Here is a 22093-nt window from a genome sequence, read left to right as displayed (position 1 = left end):
AAGTGAGAGTTTTTTTCTGGTTCTCTTGATCTGTCACAAGTCTGCAGAAGTTTACCTTTGAGGCAAATTACAACCTTTTTTCGTGAGGAGGTCTGAAGTGAATGAGTTTATAGAAGGTCGATTGCCTTATCAAATAATAATCAATAAAAAAAAACCTTTTTTCGTGAGACAGATAAAAACCAATTTTAATGTAGCAGTTTCATAGTCGGTGATAAATATTTGGTTAAAACACTGCTAAAGTACGTTGTAGGTAATTATTGAGTAATTAGTGGTGAATCAATTGCTGGGGTAAAGAAAAAGATGTTTTTTGTCCTTCATATGCCGCTAGCCGAAAGTTTGAACCACTGTGATACTCACTATACGTCATGGCTGATAACATAACTTTTTCCACTCGAATCGATACGTTTTTGTTGAACATTGAAAACAAACGAGAAACGGTTACTTTTATGAAATGATAGGCAAAAAATGATTTGACAAAAGCTTTCGAAATTTTCTTTGTGCAACGCTATGCCGTTGAGTCACTGCCACTGTCGTTGTGTTTCTCACCCCCCATATGTGCATATTTATACGATATTACCATCAGAATGCAGTTTCCTCTCAAGCTGAACAAATGAATGAGTTTCTCGGTGGCGTAAAACAGTTTTTTTCTGATTGGTTCGAACAGAACACGCAACTGTGTTTTCTGTTGCTCAGTCCCTTCGAAATGTACACTGTTGAAGTTAACTCGTTAACAAGAGCAAAGTGCGAGACCATATTCCGCCGATATGAGTGCGAAATTTATGTGCAAAAAAATAAATTCATAAAACAAAAAACTCTAATGAAAGTAGAGTTAGTTAGTTTCGTTGTTACGAGTTACCTTTTTTATTGAAAAGTAAAAAAATTTAACCGGCAGATATATTCGAGTGCATAATTGCATTTCGCCATAGAACGGTCGTCTTTCATAAATGCTAATTTTACATCTCATTTCATTTGCTTTTTGCGATTTGCAACTGTTCTGAAGTGTTTCTTCAATAAGTAATACAGGACACATAACAAGTAAAGTTTACAGTATCCCGTCATATGTAGAAGAGCCACAACCTCCGCCACCGCCACCCCCGACGCGCCGTGACAGAATCGAATCTGCGAGCTACAGTGAAATATGATCGATCATTTGCTTATGAATATTCATTCGAGGACAAATGGCTCCATTGCAGTTAAGATATTTACTTCCACTTGCACAAAGAGTCAATTAACAATAGCTCGACCTCAAATCCGACACGAGTATGGACGATATCGGCTATTGTCACAATCGGCTGCTGTCGACGACAACATAACCAACTTGGTGGTGAAGCGTGCGTGCTTGCGTGCTGTTGATGAGACAGCCTTGAATTTGAGCGTGAAATTAACCCTAATGATTGCAGAAAACAGCTTCAACACGCGGGTGCTTTTACCAATCATTACTACTCTTCGGGTTACAGACAGCCAACCGGCCAAGGTGCCATAATGACTACCTCTGCTATAATACATGATGCAACGTTCAATTTGAAACTCAATTGATGAAATGAATTATTATAGCTGCTGCATCCGTCCAAAATCACAAATCATTACATGTGTAGGCAGCAGCTGTTACCACAGTGGTCAGTTGTTAGCGTGAGCAAAACGCCCGTGCTGTACATGGTAGCATAACTACTCATAAACAACAAATTTTGCCGAAATAATGTGCGTCCGAATTTGAATAATCTGTTCGATTGCCAGCAGGTTGGTACAAAGGTATAGAGTCTTAGAAAAGCGTGTAACAACAGAATCTGATGTTATCCTAAAACCTTTTTTTCAAATCAGCTTTCTGGAAATAATAAATTTTTGAGCTAGGACCAATGGAAATTATGGAAAAGATTTGACCTTCGACTTTTGTTTAGTGGTAGGACATAAAAATTTCGTCTTCTCGAAAAAAGTTCTCATGTAACATTTGAGTTGGCCTTGTTGGCAGTTTGTCCGCATTTGACAAATTTGTTCAGCGACTACAAGAATATTTGTTTTCTTCATTCAATTCTAGACAAAACCGCCACGGTGCTAACTCTCATTATCTAGATTAGCTCGAATCTAGTCAAAATAATCGATCAGAACTATTGAGGTATAATTCCAATTGAATGACTGGGTGTTCAACTTATGCAAGAGCTCTCTCCACAAGAAGCTTAAGTAGATTGTAAAATAAAACTGTTTAAATTCAGTTTAATATGCATTTCTCAATGAATGTTCACATTTGCACACTATCTGTCACATTCCCACTATGCTTCATTTACGATAACATAGTGCCCCAGCCGAATCAGTTTTCGTCGTTTTCCCTAAATAGCGTCGGGCGTAAGACATAAGGAAAAAACTGAACCTCACCTTCAACTGTTGGCATTTGGTCAAATATTCCACGAATGCTCTCAACAGAAAACAATCACACTACACTGTCATGGAACGTTAACCATTCGCCCGCGACTGCCGAGTGCGGACGTTGGGACTAAGTGCCAAATTTCGTGAGAAAACTCATCATTAGGCCTGATGATGGCTGGCAACTGCCGCGGTCAGCCTTTTGACTTCTATCCCATCAGCATGCGAATGAAACTAGATTAGTGTCAACGATAGACCCGTTCATCATAGATTGCGTGATAGTGCAATTTAGTAGATAATATGAAATGTACAAAGTCTGAAACTAATACTGAAGGAATGTTACATGAAATTATTCATACTGATAATTGCTTGATCATTTGAGTGTTGTCAAAATAACGATGAGTACGGTTGAGTTTCATCATTTCTATTAATCGTAAATCAAATATTCCAAAAAAAAAAATGTCAAACACGATATTTCTAAACTGTGGCATGCTCATCACAAACTTCTTGCGACGCCAATCGCATAAAACTCACCTTATAATTGAAGGAGGTTTCTTGGAAGGTTTGAGCGTTCCAATTCTCAGCCCATTATTGGAAGTTTTTAGCGGTTGGTGCTGAATTGCTCTACGAGCTATTAGTTACCATTTTTATTTTGCACCCACATCGGACCTTGATGCTCAGGCAGCCACTGGCAATTACGAGCCAAACACTGCAACACAGTGACATCGAAAGCCAGCCAGGAGGAAGCTATTGGAAAACATATTAATGACTGTATCCAGGTTGAATAAAATTAACGAAAAATAGGTTGTTGAATAAATTTAACTACATTCGTGTCATATGCTGTTAACCAACAAAAAATCTGTCTGATTCAAATGCAAATAGTAACTCGAATCAAAATACATAAAAAATTCTCTGCAATTTTTCAGACGTAACAATTTTTGCAGAATAAATGCATTATTACAGTAACGAAATGTTACAGGCAGTCCCCTTTCACTTTAATAAATATGAAAGTTTTACTTTCAGTTACACAGGTACGGCGAAGGACATTGGCTGAAAGATTATTACGGAACATTGCGCTTCGTGTTTCTATTGTGGGCCCCGTAACTGGAGCATAGCAGCCCGTAACAGTCGCTCCGGAGATAATTAGGTTCAATACCGTGTGTAAGCTAAACAAAACTTTTCCCTTACCTTGCAGTAGCTGGTGCTGGAGTAAATCGCGTTCAAGAATAACGGTAGCAGCTGTGAACAATCGTTCACCGAAACAATAATGCTGGATAATTTTGCAGTTATTGAAATCGCTCGCTATTCTAGACCATGTCATCTGATTCGAGCTGGTCGTGTTACATTTAGACTGGAAACATTGGAGCATCTGGTGTTTCTGTTTCGATTGATACGTCGAAATGTGGGCTGAACTCTGAAGAAATATTGCCTAAAGTGGCTACTTCTTAGATTAAACATTATCTTTTAGTGCAGACGCATTACACTGTATCATAATGAAATGTGTGGAATGCAACTTTGAATGAACGAACTCATCTGCTAAAATTAGACCTCATCTCAATTTGCCAACCTCTAGTAAATACAATCACATCGATGAGGTCGTAAGGCACCATAATTTGCTCGAAACGATTGCCCTTCGCAAGTGCTGCAGCATTTTAATCGTCGGTTTTTTTGCTTGATTGCACTGCTATTATTTCTTCAGCCTTCCAAACGTAGCCCGCGATGATAATTTAATTAATCTCAATTGAACAAACGTTGCGATGAGTAGCTGCCTGGGATAGAGAAGAAATAATGTGCAGCATCGTGCAGCTGCCTGTACAGCCAAATTGTGTGCATTTGTAAAACAATAAGAAAATGAAAATCAGTACGGCAATGGGTAATTGCATGTTTTGTGCGAAGTGCGCTTTACCCAATGTGGAACAACTCATTAGGAAACGGGTTAAAAGCCACGTAAAAGTTTTTTTTCTCCATTTGAGTGACAATTTAGGTTAATGAATCGAAATCAATGCTCTTTCTACACTGAAAGTCAATACACGAAAATAAAAGAAAAATGCAAAACATATGGTGTAATTTTTTTTTCTTCCCTTATCAAGTTGCTACACTTCAACTCCTTGGAATTACCAAGTTCTTTTATGGGAATTGTAATGCCATTGAAAATCGACTTTTCGAATCTTAAGGTGAAACGGGACGTGGTCGCGATCAACTCGAATTTTTCAATCTAATTTTTTCTTGATTTATGAAGACTACGTACATGAAACTTTGATCAATTGTTTTCACAACTGTTGCATGCCTGAAGTAGCAATTTGAGTGCTGTTTATTTAGTGGAAGCCGAATTTTTAACGATCAAAATACAGAACTCTAACCTCAAAATTGTATAGGAAAAGGCCACAATCCTGTTTCACCTTAAACCAGCGAAAGTGCTGACAATTTTCTTATTAGAAAATAAGTAAGTGTTTCAATTGATTCGAAAAGAAAGAACAAAGCAAAGATTTCGCAATGTATATTGTTTCTGGAAGGACAAAATTGCTGCCGAAAACTTTACCGAAGATATCACACCGATCAAACAAACTGTTCTGGCCCTTCTTCTTTTATTTCGTTTTATGGCGACAGATCGTTGAGAGCCTATGCCGAATCCAGAATACGTCTCCACAAAACTCAGTCTTGGGCTGCTCCTTTCCAGTCTCCCCTTACACCCGCTGCATTGGCATCACATCCAGCGTGTGCGAGGTCTGGCTCGAAGTCGTCGGCCTCTATCCGGTTCTCTGCTAAATATTATCTTTGCCGGTTGCTCATTCGCCATTCGGGCTACGTATACTTCGAACAACTCGTGATTCATGCGCCTTCTCAACACCCCATTTCCTAGTTTGCCTCCGAGTATTGATCGCAGGATTATACGCTTGAAGACCCCAAGCGCTCGTCGATCGGCCTCCTTTTACGTCCACGGTTCATGCCCGTAGATTTTCATACGGATCTGAAGGCTGTGGGAGTGTTTATGGTGAGTCCAATTCTCCCAGCTTCCCTTTTGGAAGCCGTAAAGGACTCTTCAACTGCTCTACGGTTAACACCAATTATATTGATGTCGTCCGCGAAGCCTAGAAGCATGTGGGACTTCGTGATGATGTTGCCGCTGCCCTTCGTAATGCACCTTCTAAAGCTATGTTAAACAGCAAGCTCGAGAGCCCGTCACCTTGCTTCAGACCATCCAACGCCAAAAAAATCGTCCGCTGTCCTGGCACATGATGTGAAACCGTCAAGCGTCGCACACAACAGTTTAATTAGTGTTGTTGGAAAACCATGTTCAAGCATTATTTGCCACAGTTCGTTGCGTTTTACTGTATTGTACGCCGCCTCAAAGTCAATGAACAGATGATGTGTCTGAAAATTTTGTTCTCGAAACCTGTCGAGGATCTGTCTCAAGGTAAACATCTGGTTCGTTGTAGATCGTCCCACTTGAAAACCGCATTGATATTCTGCAACAAAGAATTCCTGCAACGGTCTCAGTCGCTGGAACAGGATACGGGAGAGAATTTAATAAAAGGAATTGAGGAGGGTTATGCCTCGATAATTACTACAATCGAGTCTATGTCCCTTCTTGTAGATAGGGCATATGAGTACTTTCAACCAGTCCGTCCGGTTCCTCAGACCTTACCATAAGGATAATCTGGTGAATTGCACTACACAGCCGCTTGCTCCCGAGTTTGAAAAGTTCGGCCGATAAGCCGTTTTTCCCAGTTGCCTGGCCACCTACGATTTATCGGTAATCAGGTTCCCCTTCTTGTTATTATACATGGCAGGTACTGGCGTGGTCCGGTCTTGATTCCGTTAATAGTTTTATAGAAGCTCCTCGTGTCGTGCCTGGTTCTGGTCCTAATTTATTTTTATTTCAACTTCTTTACATTTTTTTCTCCATCCAACCATCAATATTTAGCTAACTCTTTGTAAATTTGATGAAAAAAAACTATATTTGATATGTAATGCTATATTCAAAACATCATCTGACAATGTTTCGTCTTAATGAATAAAATTACTGAATGAAACTACAGTGAACAAAAGGCAATTATCTTAAGTGGATCCATAGGCAACGCAAAGTGATAGAGAGGCAGGCTCATGGCGTTGTGCCAGGGAAAATGCCATAGTGCCATACGCAAGAATCTTTTCTGGATAGCTTCTATGCGGTCAATCCAAATCATGTTGAATGAAAACTAAGCAACAACAGATTCTAGAGTCGAACGTACCAGGGCGCAGTGCAATAATTTCAGGACCCAAGATTTTGAAAACCATCGGTAATCTGAAGATCAATCCCAGTTGGCTTTTAAGATGACATCCTCGTAGTGTATCTTGAATATGAGCTGGCTATCTAAAACTACTCCAAAGTCTCTAAATCGTCACGGCTGACAAAGAGTGAACATGTGCAAATCTAGCACCTCTGGTCGCTAACTCCTATCCCTACCTCCACGTGGTGCCGGCTGGGGTATGCAACTTTGGTTGCCTACGCCAACAGGGAAAGGGGAGGGAGGATGGATCCCGCTTATTTTAGGCTGGCAGCCTCGTCAGCGGGATAGGGACCTTAGGCCAACAACCTAAAGCAAAGCAAAGCATTGGTGCTACATTCCGAGTCGGAACTTGACCTGCTGTTTATTTTACACAGACTTCGCAGCCAACTGTTCAATGTACAGGACAATTGCGGGGCTAGCGCTACGATCCTACTGACACTAACAGTCTCTCCTGAGTCGAGACTCGAACCTACGAAGACTGGCTTGTTAGGCCAGCATCGTACCTCGAGACCAATTAGAAGGCCAACAACTTACTGTACCAGAAAATATAAAAAAGTTGAACGCGTCACGGGACGCCATTGCCCAGGAGAGATGCGCGAAAACGAAAAGTTGTTTACAGAGTGTGGTGGTTATAACAACATGGATAGGACATTGGTGGATTGTTCTTTCCCCATAAAACAGCAAATAAGGCAACGTTAGTTTCCCGCGATGGCCGAACAGAGAACCAAATTGATCACGCAACAAGCGCAGCGCCGACATTGTACCCGACCATCACTTTGTTATCGCTGAGATACGTCTGCGCGTCGCACGTGTTCAATAATAAGAGGAGAAAGTTGGATGTCGTTACGCCGTCCGCCGACTGGAGAATACCGAGGTGAAAAGGGCCTTTGTCGAACAACTCAAATCCCGAGCCTCGGAGTTGCCTGCTACCGTACCGTCGAAGAGCAATGGACCGGCATCAAGAACGCCTTTATCGCGACAAGTGATAAAACCCTCGCGCGAACCAGAGCAGCTAAGACAAATGCCCGTCAACGATACGCTGAACTGAAAAGGGCTGGAAAAAGCGCTAATAGACGGGACAAGAGAGCCTAGACTAACTTCGTAGCCGTGGTGATATCCGCTCGTTATACGATATTTCTCGCCACCTTAGTACAAAGTACAAAGATGCCGCTAAAGAAAAAAGCTGGTAAGCTACTAACTGACCGTACTGAACAGCTTAAGCGCATCAATCGCGTCAACTCCGAAGCGCCAACGCCAGATGAAATTGAAGCGGCAATCAAAAGTTTGAAATCCTTTGTTGTACTTTGTTGGTGCCAGGGATAGACTGCATTTCTGTTGAGATGCTCAAAGCTGACCCATCTTTGTCGCAGATGATGTATCAGCTATTCAGCAACATATGGAAAACCGCAACTCTTCCGGTGGACTGGATGCAGGACATATTGATGAAAGTCCACTGAAAAGGAGTCTTTAATGAATGCGTTAACTGGCGTGGCATTACGTTAATCTATATTACTCTCGAAGTACTCTGTAAAGTAATCCTAAACCGGATCCAGGAGAAGATCTACGCTACTCACCGGCGGCAGCAAGCTGGATTCCGTGCTGGCTGATCATGTGTAGACCATTAACAATGTTCCGCATTATACAGAAGCAGATCAACCTAGGACTCTCTTCTACTACTATTTGTTTACTTTGAAAAAGCGTTCGACCGACTCAACCACAAAAACATTTGGGGCGCACTTAGGCGTAGAGGAATGTGTTGCACAATGACGTCTTGTCCAATCCTATAAGGGTTACTGCTGGTATGAGACAGGGCTGCATTTTATCACCGCTGCTGTTTTTATCGTTATAAACGAGATATTAGTTGAAGCGATTGACAGTAGACCAGATCGAGGATTGCCTTGGAATACTCTAACAATGGAGATCCTAAATGATCTCGACCTAGCCTACGACATTGTTTTGTTGGCACAACGCCAAAACGGAATGCAGAGCAAGTTAGATGACCTCTCTCAGTGCTCCCAGACAGCAGGTCTCTCAGTCAATGTAGCAAAAACTAACTCCACAATCAAAGCTGTGTGAATAGCCCGCAATTGGACGAAGCTGTGTGAGTATACAAATCACCAAAAAACATCGAAACTAATAATCCATCTTCCTTACGGTTGGACCGTACGAAAGACCAGAACTCTTTTGTATATCGACGTAAAGTTCTTTGAGTTCTCGTTTGAGTAGCTCGTTTCAATTCACGGAGATGTCTATTAGTCCAAGCAGGTTTCCTTGGTGATCATTGAAGTAAGAAATAAGCCTCGATTACTGTTCGTATCTCTGCATTGAACATGTTGATAATATCTGTCAACCCGTAATTAACCCGCCAAAAATCGAATCCAGAACGTTCTGATTCACTTCCCCGGTCACTGTCACGTCCAGAGCAGGATATTCCGGGTCAATATTTACTTTAGCTTAATCGGCCTCTATCACAGAACACTTTTGAGTGTCGGCTTGTTCGAAAGTACTAGAGAATTTTCGACTGTATTTGTCAATCCATGGAAACAGAATGCGTCGTAGCACTTTCAGCCGCGGTCCAACGTGATCTGCTAGTATCAACGACAAGTCCACTCCCTGCCGATGGTAGCCAGTTCTCGATGGTTGAAATCCTCAAATAACACAACTTTTCCGAAAGTATCACATCAATTGGACAAACAGTTCTGGATCTAAAAATATGTTTAAGCATCAGTATCATTTTTATACAAGCCCTTTTTAAGAATCACTAATACAAGCCCTTTTAATAACACTAATATGTAGCACAAAACGACATTTTTAGGAACATCTGTATAAAGAGTCAGCCAAATCAAAAATGGTTGATTTAAATCGTTGCTCTATGCTACTCGGAGTTGCCTTTAGCGTCGTCGATTTCGAAATTTGTTTGAACCCACTGATGAGGAGACTCCCTTCTTTTTATAGTATATCTGTGGCGGAACAATTGGTTGTTTTAATTATCTTCATAATGAACGTGAATTTAACCTTTAAATAAATGCAAAAGATTATGTGTCGGCGTCACTTTTTCGCCTCGAAAAAAAATATAAAAGAAACCACCTTCGAATTATTTTTTCAGACGAGTTATAATAAATTTCAGCACAGAAGCTGTCTACAAAATGACAAACCAACTTGATAGCGTTATATGAATGAATGGCATGATGTTTACTTTATTTATATTATCATAACTCTGAGAAGAAACTTTGTCATCGTAAGTCATTTGTAAAACAGCGAAATGCAGTTAACGTAATAAAGCTATCGCTTATTTTCCTGATAAGCAGACGTTCAGTTCATGGGGTACTTATCAAAGAACGGTAATAAGAGGAGATTGTAATTCTACCGGACAATAAACTGTAACTCAGGTGTTATTAAAAAAATACGTCCATTATTGCACTAGTGCCATTAAAAGATCGAGAATAAATATAAAAACGAAAGAATTGAAGGGTTCGCAATATAGTTGGAATATAAACCTCGTTTTACAGTTTAGAATTGAATCGAATGCTCACAGAAATTGCCCGTTATTATTTACTCTAAATAATTCGTCATTTTTACCTCTGCCTCCTGGAATAACAAACGATTGTACTTAGATGCTGGCTAATGCTGATGGGTAAGCGTAGTACTTATTTCCAGGTGATACTTATACCACGTTCGAGTTAAGACTGCTCTAACAAATCCAGAAGCTGGTCATAATGGTTAATCGAGTGGAGCTAGATAAAAGGTACGTTCATCCTTGATAAACTAGTAAAAACCGATAACCGATTGACATTTCAGAACCGATGATGATGAAGACTATAATCCGTTTCTCGACCGTAAGATAGCGAAACCGAATTCGTGAGTGACGTTAATATAAAATTATTGCACAATCCTAATTTGTTGTTTCTTCGCAAGAACCACAGGAACTTTAATTCACTTGATTAAAGGATCTTTGGGCACAGGAATATTGGCGATGCCTTTGGCATTTAAAAATGGAGGCCTAATATTCGGCTTGATTGGAACCATCGGTATTTGCTTGATTTATGTGCACTGTGTGCAGCTGCTGGTACGTTCCTTGGTGTACAATGTAAACAGAAGCGATTATTTGTTTCATTCTTTTTTTAAGGTCGGAACATCACAGAAAGCATGTAAACGCTCTCGTGTTGCTGTTTTAGGTTTTGCCGAAACGGCAGAAGTGGTTTTCGCAGACGGACCGCCGATGTTAAGGCCATACTCGAATATAGCGAGGTAAAACAGCCATATTGTGTCTTGTATATATCTAACACAGATTTATTTTCGAACAGAAACTATATTGATTTCATGATCCTGATCCAGAGTCTCCTGACGCTATGCCTGTTTCAAATTTTTGTCGCCAGTTCATTGCGTGACGTGGTCAACAATCAGCAACAGATACAGTGGAGTACGCTCGTGTATATTGCACTAGCTACGATTCCAATAGCCTTTATCACACAGATACGGGTATTGAAATATTTGGTACCTTTTTCGGCGCTGGCTAACACACTAATGATAACAGCGTTTGGAATCACGTTCTATTTCCTGCTGAGCGAACGAATCTCGCTAGACGATAAGAATTTCTGGCCGGAATGGAGCAAGTTGCCATTTTTCATGAGGTACCTTTATGGCATTTTGCAGCAGGCGTGTTTTGTTATCTTTGTGCTCGTTTAAGTACCGTGTTGTATGCTATCCAAGGGATTCGTTATGTTCTACCCATTGAAAACAACATGAAACATCCGGAGCACTTTTTAGGAGTTTGTGGAGTGCTTTCAAAAGCTATAGGATTTTTAACCATCCTTTATGTGGTGACTGGATTCTTCGGTTATGCATGCTATGGTGAAGACACGAAAGGATCTGTTACTTTGAATCTACCTAAGGAGAATGGGTGACTACTTTCATAATATTCTTCGAAAGGAACTCAATATAAAAAATGCATCATTCTAGATTAGCAGAATCAACTCGTCTTTTAGCGGCCACAGCCGCCATGTTCTCGATGGGTCTCAGCTATTATGTCCCAATGGATATCATTTGGCGTCGAATTGAATCTAAAGTTCCCGAAAAACGAAGAAACATTACACAGATAGTGTTGAGGTTGGTCGTACTAATTCTGTTGACCGGTGTCACAATGGGAGTTCCCGAGCTGGAACCATTCGTTGGACTTGTGGGATCCTTTTGCTCTGGAAATTTGGTAGTACTGGTACCAGTGGCTCTCGATATCGTATTTCGGTGGCCAAACAACTTTGGCAACTATCAGTGGCGATTAGCTAAGGATTGCCTGCTGGGGTTGTTTGGCCTGCTGGTTTTAGTTTCTGGAACCATAGCAAGTGTACGGAATATTATTGCTCTATATCAATAGGTTAGTAAAATTTTAATTGAAACCTGGACTTTTGCGGATATTTCGTTGTTGTCCTGGTTTTCACATTATCTAGTTATACCTGGACTTGATTTCTCTACAACAACTGTTACAGCGTTTTTAAATCGTGTGATACTCGTTCTACTACACATAAGAAAACGGTTAGCTAAACAAAAATAGGTCACTAGGTACACACTGCTCGTAAAATAAAAATATCGCTGACTTAAAACGCCATAAACGCATATAGCATATTTACTTTGCAAATGAAAGAAGTCATTCATCGTGAAGACTTCGCCAAATCGCAGTGATAGGCAAAGTCACAGTGACAGCCAAAACATAAGCACATCGCGAATAGGAACCTTATGACTTCGAGTCATGGAAAGAAATCATTTTGTTAAACACTTTCTGACTTAGATTTCGTTTCTAATAGTTGCTCTTTTCTCGCTGCCTATCACTGCCTATTTATAGTCGAATTTATTGTATGCACAGGCACAGGTATTATCAATTAGTACAATGTTGATTTACAGTAGTTCCCGTTCAAAATTCAACCGCTTTCTTCGTTATTAAACGCGTAACAAAGATGAATAGGTATCTGGATTTATGTTTTATTAGTAAATTCAATTTTTAATAAATTCTCATATCCATTCATTGACAACTGGTCTGCGAAAATCAAACGGTAATCTTACAACCATCCTGGTAAAAGTTTTGTCATTCCTCATTTTTGTCAGACTGTCGCGCGAAATCCTTTCTTAGTTAACCTATCGAAAACACTTTGAGTTTTGCTGATATTTTTCCAATAAAAAGGCCCTAAGAATGCTATGAATTATTGACAGCCCTTTTTTGCTCTATCGAGATCGACGTGCAAAGGTATTTTTGAGTCTGGATAAAAATATATCCTTACTTTGTAGAAAGTAATCCCGTCAAATGATTATTTGAGATGAAAATGAGTGTTAATCACAAAAATATGCAGAGTTAAGTAGATATGGCGGAATATTTCAAGTTTCTCTAAACATGGGAAAAACTTGGTTACGATTAATTGTATAGTAGCCTCATTTAATGGTAGTATTTTAGAAAAATATATTTATATGTGTGTAACAAAAATCCGTAACTCCAAAGGTGGCACAAAGTTCGCACTGGAGAACCAGCAACTTAAACAATCCAGAAAGCGTACGGCTAAAAAATTATGCCACTTTTTCGACTGTACGAAAAAGCGTTATCCAGTATAACATAGGGTAAGGAAGTGAGTGAGAGAAAATTGAATGAAAACCGAACACATACATTGTGTTCAATAAATTTGGATACATTTTCGAAATTCCACAATAATATGTCAAAAGCACACATTTAACTTCTAAGTATTTATTTGAAGTACTTTTCATAGTAAACATCTACAGCAGATCTTTAGGAATAATCCTTCCCTTGGTTGCCGCCAAAGTTGTCGCAGGCGACAGGCACGGATTCATCCCTGATTTTCTGGATAAGCATTTTAAACTGTTTTAAGTGTGAGATCATTTTAGTTTCAGCTCGTAGTCGGCAGCGAGGATAAAAAATTTGGCTTTAGCTTATAAGATATTTTAGACCATAAGGCTCCGTAAAACATTAATTTGTATTGTGCCGTGTCGAATAAATGTTATGAACAAAAAAAAGTGTGAGATCTTGTTATCAGTAAAGCAGGTATTAGACGAAGCAAATATTTGCTATTTTTGGTACGATTTTTCTTTGCACAAAATAAAATTTGTATTGAAAAATAGCAAATATTTGCTTCGTCTAATACCTGCTTAAGTTTCGATATCTTGTAGGACCAGACAAAAAAGTCCATTGGATTCTTTCGTATCCTGAAAATCTGTCAAATTATCTCTATACCAGCCTTGCACTAAGTTTACAGTATGCGCTGGTGCAACGTCTTACTAGAACACATAGTAGGTAGTCATCTCCGAATAGTTTTTTAAGACCTGTGGAATAATTTTCCAAAACCTTCGTTTCACTTTAAACAGCAGTGACTGTGAAGCCTTTATTGGAGAAAACCAGAGCAAGCTTACCTCGCTTGCAAACTGCCTTCCTAAACCATTCCTGAAACTGCATTCTGGATTCGAGGAACACTTTTTTGGGACTCCGAAACATTGTCTCTTGATCAGTGGCGTAGCTTGACCGGGTGACACCCGGGGCGGAAAATTTCGGTGTCACCCCGCTTCTCCTGGGTGTCACCCCTACCAGGATGCAGCGAAATCATCTTGTTATCAGAAATTGTGAAAGTTAGTACGCTCATTTTCAATTGCACTAAATTTACCCATTTTTGAAAAATTGGTTGAAATTATACTCTTAGGAGCAAATTTATATAATTTTCGAGGGTTTCACCTCGACCTCCGCCTAATTGATAATTAATCTCACGGAAGTCACCTTTTTGAGAGAGACACGTGTAAAAATTTTCCTTATGGGTGTCACCCCCTAGAGGGTGACTTGATGCTGCCCACATTCGATCGTTTTCTGCATGATTGCTGCAGGTTTCAAAGTTTCTCATCAGAAAAAATGAACTCGTGACCAGTGTGTCGTAAAAGTATCATTTTCGTTCTATCGACCCTCCTTTTTTGAGAGGACTCGGAAATGCCGTAAACATTACGATACTTGTAGGATTTCTATCCCATGTTAGTTGCCAAAATATTGTTGACAGATTCGATAGATATATTCAAATCCTAGACAACTTTTTGAACTGAACGTTACTTTTTTCGCTCGATAAACTCCCTCCCAACGACTGGCGGGGTCCTTGCAGATCGTGACCGACCGAATCTTCTGCGGTCCTCAAGGAGGATGTCTCATTGTATCTTTTGTTAGTTTTATAAACAAAATCTTGCCGCACCCCACACGATTTCAGACGTTTATGCGTTGTGCAAGGGCGGTCACCGTCCAAAAACTGCATTATACGACTCCCCGACAATCAACACCAACAACTGGTAGACAACCAACACGCATTAGTGCAGGCATAGAGAAGAACTCCCGTTAATACTTTCTAGGTAGGGTTAGGTAGGCTAACGGGGGTATTTTGGCTCACTTTAAAAAGTGATTGTACAGGAGGGCAACACTGCTTTTAAAAGTGTAGAGTCAATCCTGCATCGGCTCTTAAAAAAACTAATTTTAGTGGTGTAATTGGCTTTCCACATGAAGGCTTGCATGAAAGCTTGTGTGCAGGTCCGAGTGGACAGACAGTGCTGCTGTTTTCACCGTAAATGGAGCAAATGCATTGCAAATAAATGTCTTTTTTTTTTCTTTTTTGCTGATATATTTTAATTTATCATTAATATTTTTAGTTTAATTTTCTTAGTGTTGCAATTGCGGAGGCGATCGATTGACACATTATTTATTACAAGTTTAGCAATTTGTCATCAAATTTTAGGTAATATTTTGGTACGTATATATGGTAAGATTTATTCATTTTACTATTTTGCACTCCTACAGTCAATAAATATAACATGCTATTAAATTCGGGTCATTCTTTATACAATTGTATAAAATGGATTGAAAGACTGAAGATAATAATAAAATCTGTAAGATTCTAATATTATTTTGAGGGGGGGCTTACCGTATGGAAAATTACTCCGGAATGTTCTGCAAATACTCAGTCATTCTGTAAAGGGTCTTTGGAAAGTCAGTAGAGCTAACATCTTCTAGATTTCGAAACTAAGATAGTTGCAGAAATAAAAGATAATTGCCACTGTCTCCCAGATGGTCTCGAGGTACGATGCTGGCCTAACAAGCCAGTTGTCGTAGGTTCGAGTCTCGGCTAGGGAGAGACTGTTAGTGTCAGTAGGATCGTAGCGCTAGCCCCGCAATTGTCTGTGTATAAATAAACAGAAGGTCAAGTTCCGAATCGGAATGTAGCACCAAGGCTTTGCTTTTGCACTGTTTTTTTATCATTATATCACTGCTAGATAGTGGGATCTAGAAAGGTTTCCACACACACACTTTATGAAGTGCACAATTTGTTGAAAAAAAAAACACGACTTTTTTTTTAAATAAATATAGACTGGCCCAGAAAAAAGAGCACACTTTTCTAACGCTGTCATTCGAACTAGCAATACTTAAAGGGAGAGATGTGTGGAGAGAATGTGTGAGCCACACGAACATGTCAAAATCCGAGCCAAACGAACAAGAAAGGTATTGGTATTGCAATCAGGTACGCGAAAGCTGTATGACACAATTTTTGCCAAGAACAAGTAATGTATCCCGATGGACGACGAAACGTATTCGTTGTTGGACTATAGAGCGTTGCCCGGACCGCAATATTAAAAATTCGTAAAAAAGTTTATGTTGACAAGGTGGATACCTGAGTTCTCACAGAAAAATTTGGAAAAAAGTGATGGTGTGGCAGGCAATTTGCACTTGCGGTAGATTTACAAAACCTTTCATCGTAATTGGATCAATGAATGCAGATATTTACGTCGATCAATGCTTGAAAAAAGATTTATTGCCACTAATTCGCCAACATGACACTCCTATAATATTCTTACCCTGCTTGCTTCGTGTCATTACGCCATGTACTGGTACAAGCCGGAAAACGTGGTAATCGTTCCCAATAACATTGTCTTGAAATTTGTCTCATAGAACAATTTTGGGCTCTGGTACAGATGTGTCTTCGTTGCTAATCGTTGCTTATCAGTCTGTTAGGAATTTTATAAAGAACTATATTTTTCGTAGTTTCTACAATCATATTTTCAGTTAGTTTAATTTTCTATCTTCATTACTACATTTACTCCTTAAATTAAAATTTATAAAGAACGTTAGAGGAAAAGTTCAAGAACTCGCTTATTAATGACATAGTCATAGGAAAAAAAGAGGAAAAGTTGATATAAATAAAAAATACTCATTTTTTAACTAACTGATTGTATGCCCTTTCTCTCAGGGACACCCATATACACCCAGATGAAAAATAATGATGGGTCAAGATTGCCGCCTTGGGGCACTTCTGAACTATTCGAAAGAATGATAGAATAACAGTTTGCAATTTGTACAAACAACTACCTATGAGCGAGATATGATTCCATCCATTTCCAGAAGAGAAACATATCCGCTGAGTATCCGGCTGTATTGGTTTTTATTAGATATTATCCTCTGGCAAGTTGAGTGCGACATGTTCTTTGGTTTGATATCCGTAGCTTGTTGAGTAACCGTAGGATCCAATGATAGTGTAAAACACTCTGAACAATGTGATAGTGATTTTGGAAATCCCTACTGAACTCAGAACGTACTCCGGAAGGGACATACTATTTTCTGATGGAACGAAGTTTGTTGTTCCATTTAATATTGTTTCAGCTCAGAAATCTCAATAAAAATAGCGCTAAACTGTATGGTGTCATATCCAATCTGTTTTGTTGTTAGCTAAATTTAATTTATGTTCAATTTTGAATGTTTTTCTGTAACGAAATAAAATTTTAAATAGGCCCTGATGAAGCTATCAGCTAACCGGATCGAAACGTTGGCTGTTTTTATTGAGACTGCTGAGCGAAACAAAATCAAATTTAGTATCCCAGTCAAATCCCCGTATGCAATTTGCTGTGTTATCGTTTATTTATGTATTTTTTTTTTGATTTTTTACTTTTTGTCATTTGTGATTTTTGAACATCAATGATATATGTTATCCTCAAAACAGAAGTTTAAATTTAGAGAAAATATCCAAGCTACGTAGCTATCTCAAATATCTCCTCTCTACTATATGTAATACGTTTGCCCCTTCATGCCTTACGTTATCTTTGTACGATGCTATCATCAAATCATTCAATTTATATGCCTATGAATTAAATTTCTATCGTTTACTTCAAAAAATAAATTCAAGAATTGTTTAAAATCCGAAGAGATAAATCAGATGAAATCGATCACCAACGATATTCATGCATTCTAGGGATGTGCGAACACAAGCCATGGTTCTTTCAGCGCAATAGAAACCGAAGTTTACCGAAACAATACGAACTGTCAACGCACATAAATCATTGTAAACGATGCTTTTTGAACTGAAAAGTTTGGGAGCAAAAATAACAATATTTCAGGATGAAATCTATTCAATGTGGCTACGAATTCCAGTTTACTAATTTTGCTACCATTTAATCATTGTTTGACCGGTTTCAATTCGATTTGTTTGGCAAGGTCCAAAATTGGCTCTGAAATTGATTTCAAACAAAGTTTGAAATAATGTTTTTTCTCATTTTCTTCTTTTTGTTATGCTTATCTTTTTATGCCCATAAACGCGCAAAACCACACGTTTTTCTGAGAGCTTAATCATTTATGAGAATATAACACATTTAATTACTGTTATCATGATCAAAAGTTTTACTTATCTCGAAAAAAGTGCACTGTTTCACCATTTTTCATCTCGGGTATAGTACCTGCTACAGTCTACATTTGGAACTTTTCTTAGTTGAAGTGTCTACTTTCTAGAGAAAAATATAGAGAAATAGATCAGCGACAGTCATTTTTCCGATTCTTGTCCGCCTGAAATCCTTCAGTGCAGTGCATTAGTAGTATGCAATCATCTTTGAAAAATGTTTTTTTTGAGAATTTTTATCAAACTTTATCAGCCTTTCAAGCTCAACGTAAGTTACCCTGAATTCAGGTTGCTTAATTTGCTTAAAATGATACAATTTTGACATTTTCAAACTTGTTCGATCAAATTTTATTGGGTTTTGAGGAAGTTAAGAAAAATCATTCAGGGGTTTTCTTTGACAGGTACGTAAATTTTCTAAAAGTGGTATTCGAGGTTAATTGACATCGTGTGTTGGTAAATCAATATCTTTTGATCAACACTTTTTATCACCATTTTTAGGTACCTTACAAAGTACGGCACTATGCTCCATTGTGGCCACACTTTTCAGTCAGCAAATTATAGCGACTCAGTGAAAACTGTTGTATATGTTGTAATCGATATGTTTGATAGCGTAAAAAAGCACTAAACTTTTAAATTGCGGATCTGAGTTTATCAGATCATAGAAATCAGCAAAAAATATGGAAGCATATCGGACAACATATTTGGCCGTATCTCCGTATACATTCAAGTAACACGATGAATTCGATCACAATCATCAGACCCACGTAACCTCTGAAAGAAAATAGAAGAAATTAACAACGCTTCTGGTTCATGAAAAATAAACAAATTTCGTAGCTAATTTCGCGAGTGATTGCACCTTTGTAGGTCCGTTACGTACTGTATCATGCACGGTTTCGGTGACCCCTCGCCGGGGAACTTTATTGCGCTTACATGCTTCATATGCTGTGCTCAGCTGATAATGAGAACCTATCGGTTCAAACTTAACAAACTCAATGTAAATATATTATGTAAATAGTTCCTATTGATCTGAGTATGGAACATTCACTTTAATAATAAGGGTTTACTCATTATACCCGTGTTTATAGACCCTTTGATTACGTGAATCAAGGCTTTAATTTGCTATTTTGCTACGTATTGAATCCACCTGTTTTTTGTATGACTTAACCTCTGTTAACTTTTTGAGTATGCTACATTTAAATTGCTATTCTCGAGGACATTATTTTGTCAGCAAATGAACGAAGCTCGTCTCTCCAGAGCGGCAATGAAAACTGAATGTTGTCACATCATCTGCCAATCATCGAAATGATTGTTGTGTTTGACTGACAGTGTTGATAACAGACGAAGGAAGTAGTTTTTTCGCTCAAAATGAAGATTCCGTTCAAGATAACGCAATTCTACCTGCTTTTTTCATTTTAAGCGAAAAGTTCTTTCGAAATTCGGAACAGAATTCCAACTTCAGATTCAGTCTTCATCGCCACTCTGGACGAACGAGAAAGATTCCTGGCCGGTCAACACAATGACTTCGACAATAACCGTACAAGCGTATACAATTATAAAACATCAATTACTTGCTTGTTTATCTTAGTTAGTTTTATTATTATCCATCTATTAGGAAGGACGAAAATGGATACGAACCATATAAAAATCGGCAAATTGAAAATCCGAATAGGTTGCAGAGTATTATATGTACATGAGCCTTTAGGATATCAACTATAAGTTTCTGCAGCACTATAGCAGCCTTAATTCACGTGTTCAGTGGACCAATAGGAACGGGTGTAATGGCTATGCCACTGGCTTTTAAGAATGGAGGTCTCATATTCGGATTATTCGGAACTATAGTGATTTGCAAAGTTTACGCACATTGTGTTCATCTTTTAGTAAGTTTAATGAAGTATCCCGTGCGCAATGCAATTCAATTGCATTCAGCAGTTTATCGTTATTTGGTGAGCACAGCATATAAAGCATGCAAACGTAGTAAAGTTCCTTCGATGGGATTCGCTGAGACCGTGCAGGATGTATTTCGTAACGGACCTGCAAAAGGGCGATCATTCGCGAAATTTGCTGCGTAACTCGTTTTTTTTTCACGAACCAGAAGCGTTGTTAAATTCTTTTGTCTTCTTACAGAGGTTATGTGGAGGTTATGATTGTGATCCAAAGTTGCTTATCTTGTTGTTTGTACCTCGTGTTTATCGCCAAATCGCTGCGGGAGGTCATCTATAATCAAAAACAATTTGATTTGGATACTGGTTTTCACCTTCTGCTGCTGGTAATTCCTATGATCTCCATCACTCAGATTCGTGAGCGAAAGTATTTAGTTCTATTTTCTGTGATAGCACATGTACTGAATACAGCAACTACAGGTATCATATTATATACAATTTTCACTGAATCACAATCATTTACTGACAGAGAATTGTGGCCACAATGGAGCACAGTGCCGTTGTTCGTGAGGTACTCCACTAAATCATATATACATGTAATCAAGCACTAACATTTACTTTGCAGCACTGTTCTTTTTCAATCCAGAAAATCCGCTACGTTCTTCCAATAGAAAACAAGATGTTGCATCCGGAGCATTTCCTGGGTTCAGTAGGAATCCTGAACATCGCTATTGCATTGCTGACAGTACTCTACACCATCACTGGATTCTTCGGTTATGCAAGTTACGGAGAAAAAACTGAAGGATCTATTACACTTAACTTGCCTGATGATAGAATGTACAAAATCCTACACTCTACTTATTTTTTATGTTAACATTCATCAATTTGTAGTGTTGCTGAAGCATCGCGTCTACTATCAATGATAGCCATTCTGTTCACTATGAGCTTAAGCTATTACGTTCCCATGGAATTCATTTGGAACCATTTGAAGCCCAAAGTGTCAGTTCAACGAGTTAATCTGGTGCAGATTGTGCTACGTTTTTCAGGCCTAGTTGTATTATTCGCAGTAGCCATTGTGATACCGGAAATCGAACCCTTCGTCGGTCTCGTGGGATCGTTCGTATCTGGAACATTAGTAATATTGTTCCCGGTGATTATAGATACGATTTTTCGTTTGCCGGGTGGTGATTTTGGCAAAAGAAAGTGGCAGCTGGTGAAGAATATTATTTTGTTTGTGTTTGGATTGTTTGTTGTTATATCAAGAACATATTTCAGCATGCTGGATTTCGTAGCAATTCATCGATAATTTATAGAGTCAATGATTTTTCTATAGAATTAAAAGAATTAAAAAAAAACAGATTTATTATACCTATTTCATGACGAAATAAAAAACGATTCTGTTTTAAACTCAAATTGTGGCTAAATAATAATACTGGTATCGTGCATGTCTCGCATCTGCTCGTGTGGTTATATTCATACCGTTAATCATATGCATATTCCATTTTCATATCTAAATTTAAACCTTCATTTACCTATACAGCAGTAAAATGAATCTCAAGTAAGGTGCCTTGGATTAAATTACTGTTTTTCCATTTGCAAGTGAAACTTAGCAACCGATCCGTGCTTGAATACAGTAGCCGAGACAAGACAAGCGAAACAGGAGACACTCACCGTGTGTTTAGTTGTGCATTCCAGTTTCACATGCTCAGATTACACTCTTTCTGTTTTATCTTCCGACAGACATCTTGCAAAATTTGCTTATTTTCTGATACGCACCACTGCTGCAACCTTTTGCAAATTAATATTATCTTATGACTTCCAAGTGATCACGGTTTAATCCCTTTATAAAATATAATGTAATATAATCGTGAAAACACTGAAGAGTATTTGCATAAAATGCTGCTATCTAAAT

At 38.7% G+C, this 22093-nt stretch overlaps 2 protein-coding genes across 10 annotated transcripts in view; one reads left to right on the top strand and one right to left on the bottom strand.

The window, feature by feature from the left end:
- LOC129719768 (ras GTPase-activating protein raskol) overlaps positions 1 to 22093 on the bottom strand; it is a 266716-nt gene that overhangs the window by 93404 nt on the left and 151219 nt on the right. The window lies entirely within an intron of this gene.
- Positions 62 to 20920, top strand: LOC129719769 (proton-coupled amino acid transporter-like protein pathetic). Of its 4 annotated transcripts, XM_055671177.1 has the most exons (9): positions 62 to 250; positions 10241 to 10371; positions 10425 to 10484; positions 10542 to 10692; positions 10753 to 10874; positions 10931 to 11257; positions 11314 to 11526; positions 11586 to 11997; positions 20807 to 20920. In XM_055671177.1, exons 2-8 carry the CDS (start codon positions 10343 to 10345, stop codon positions 11995 to 11997), a joined length of 1314 nt encoding a protein of 437 aa, XP_055527152.1. In that variant the 5' UTR covers positions 62 to 250; positions 10241 to 10342; the 3' UTR covers positions 20807 to 20920. The 4 variants fall into 4 exon arrangements, with proteins under 4 accessions (XP_055527152.1, XP_055527150.1, XP_055527151.1 ...); XM_055671175.1 differs by lacking the exon at positions 20807 to 20920 and having other exon boundaries at positions 11586 to 13108; XM_055671176.1 differs by lacking the exons at positions 62 to 250; positions 20807 to 20920 and having other exon boundaries at positions 9979 to 10371; positions 11586 to 13108.

The sequence above is a fragment of the Wyeomyia smithii genome, chromosome 2 (assembly GCF_029784165.1).
Source record: "Wyeomyia smithii strain HCP4-BCI-WySm-NY-G18 chromosome 2, ASM2978416v1, whole genome shotgun sequence".
NCBI classification, from domain to species: Eukaryota; Metazoa; Arthropoda; class Insecta; order Diptera; family Culicidae; genus Wyeomyia; species Wyeomyia smithii.
This window is presented reverse-complemented; position numbering and strand designations above follow the sequence as displayed.

Excerpts from the sequence above, each read along its gene's own strand:
- LOC129719769 (XM_055671177.1), top strand. The coding sequence starts at position 10,343 with ATGGTTAATCGAGTGGAGCTAGATAAAAG. Across the intron at positions 10,372-10,424 it reads CGAGTGGAGCTAGATAAAAG|AACCGATGATGATGAAGACT; the intron begins GTACGTTCATCC and ends TTGACATTTCAG. Across the intron at positions 11,527-11,585 it reads AATCTACCTAAGGAGAATGG|ATTAGCAGAATCAACTCGTC; the intron begins GTGACTACTTTC and ends GCATCATTCTAG.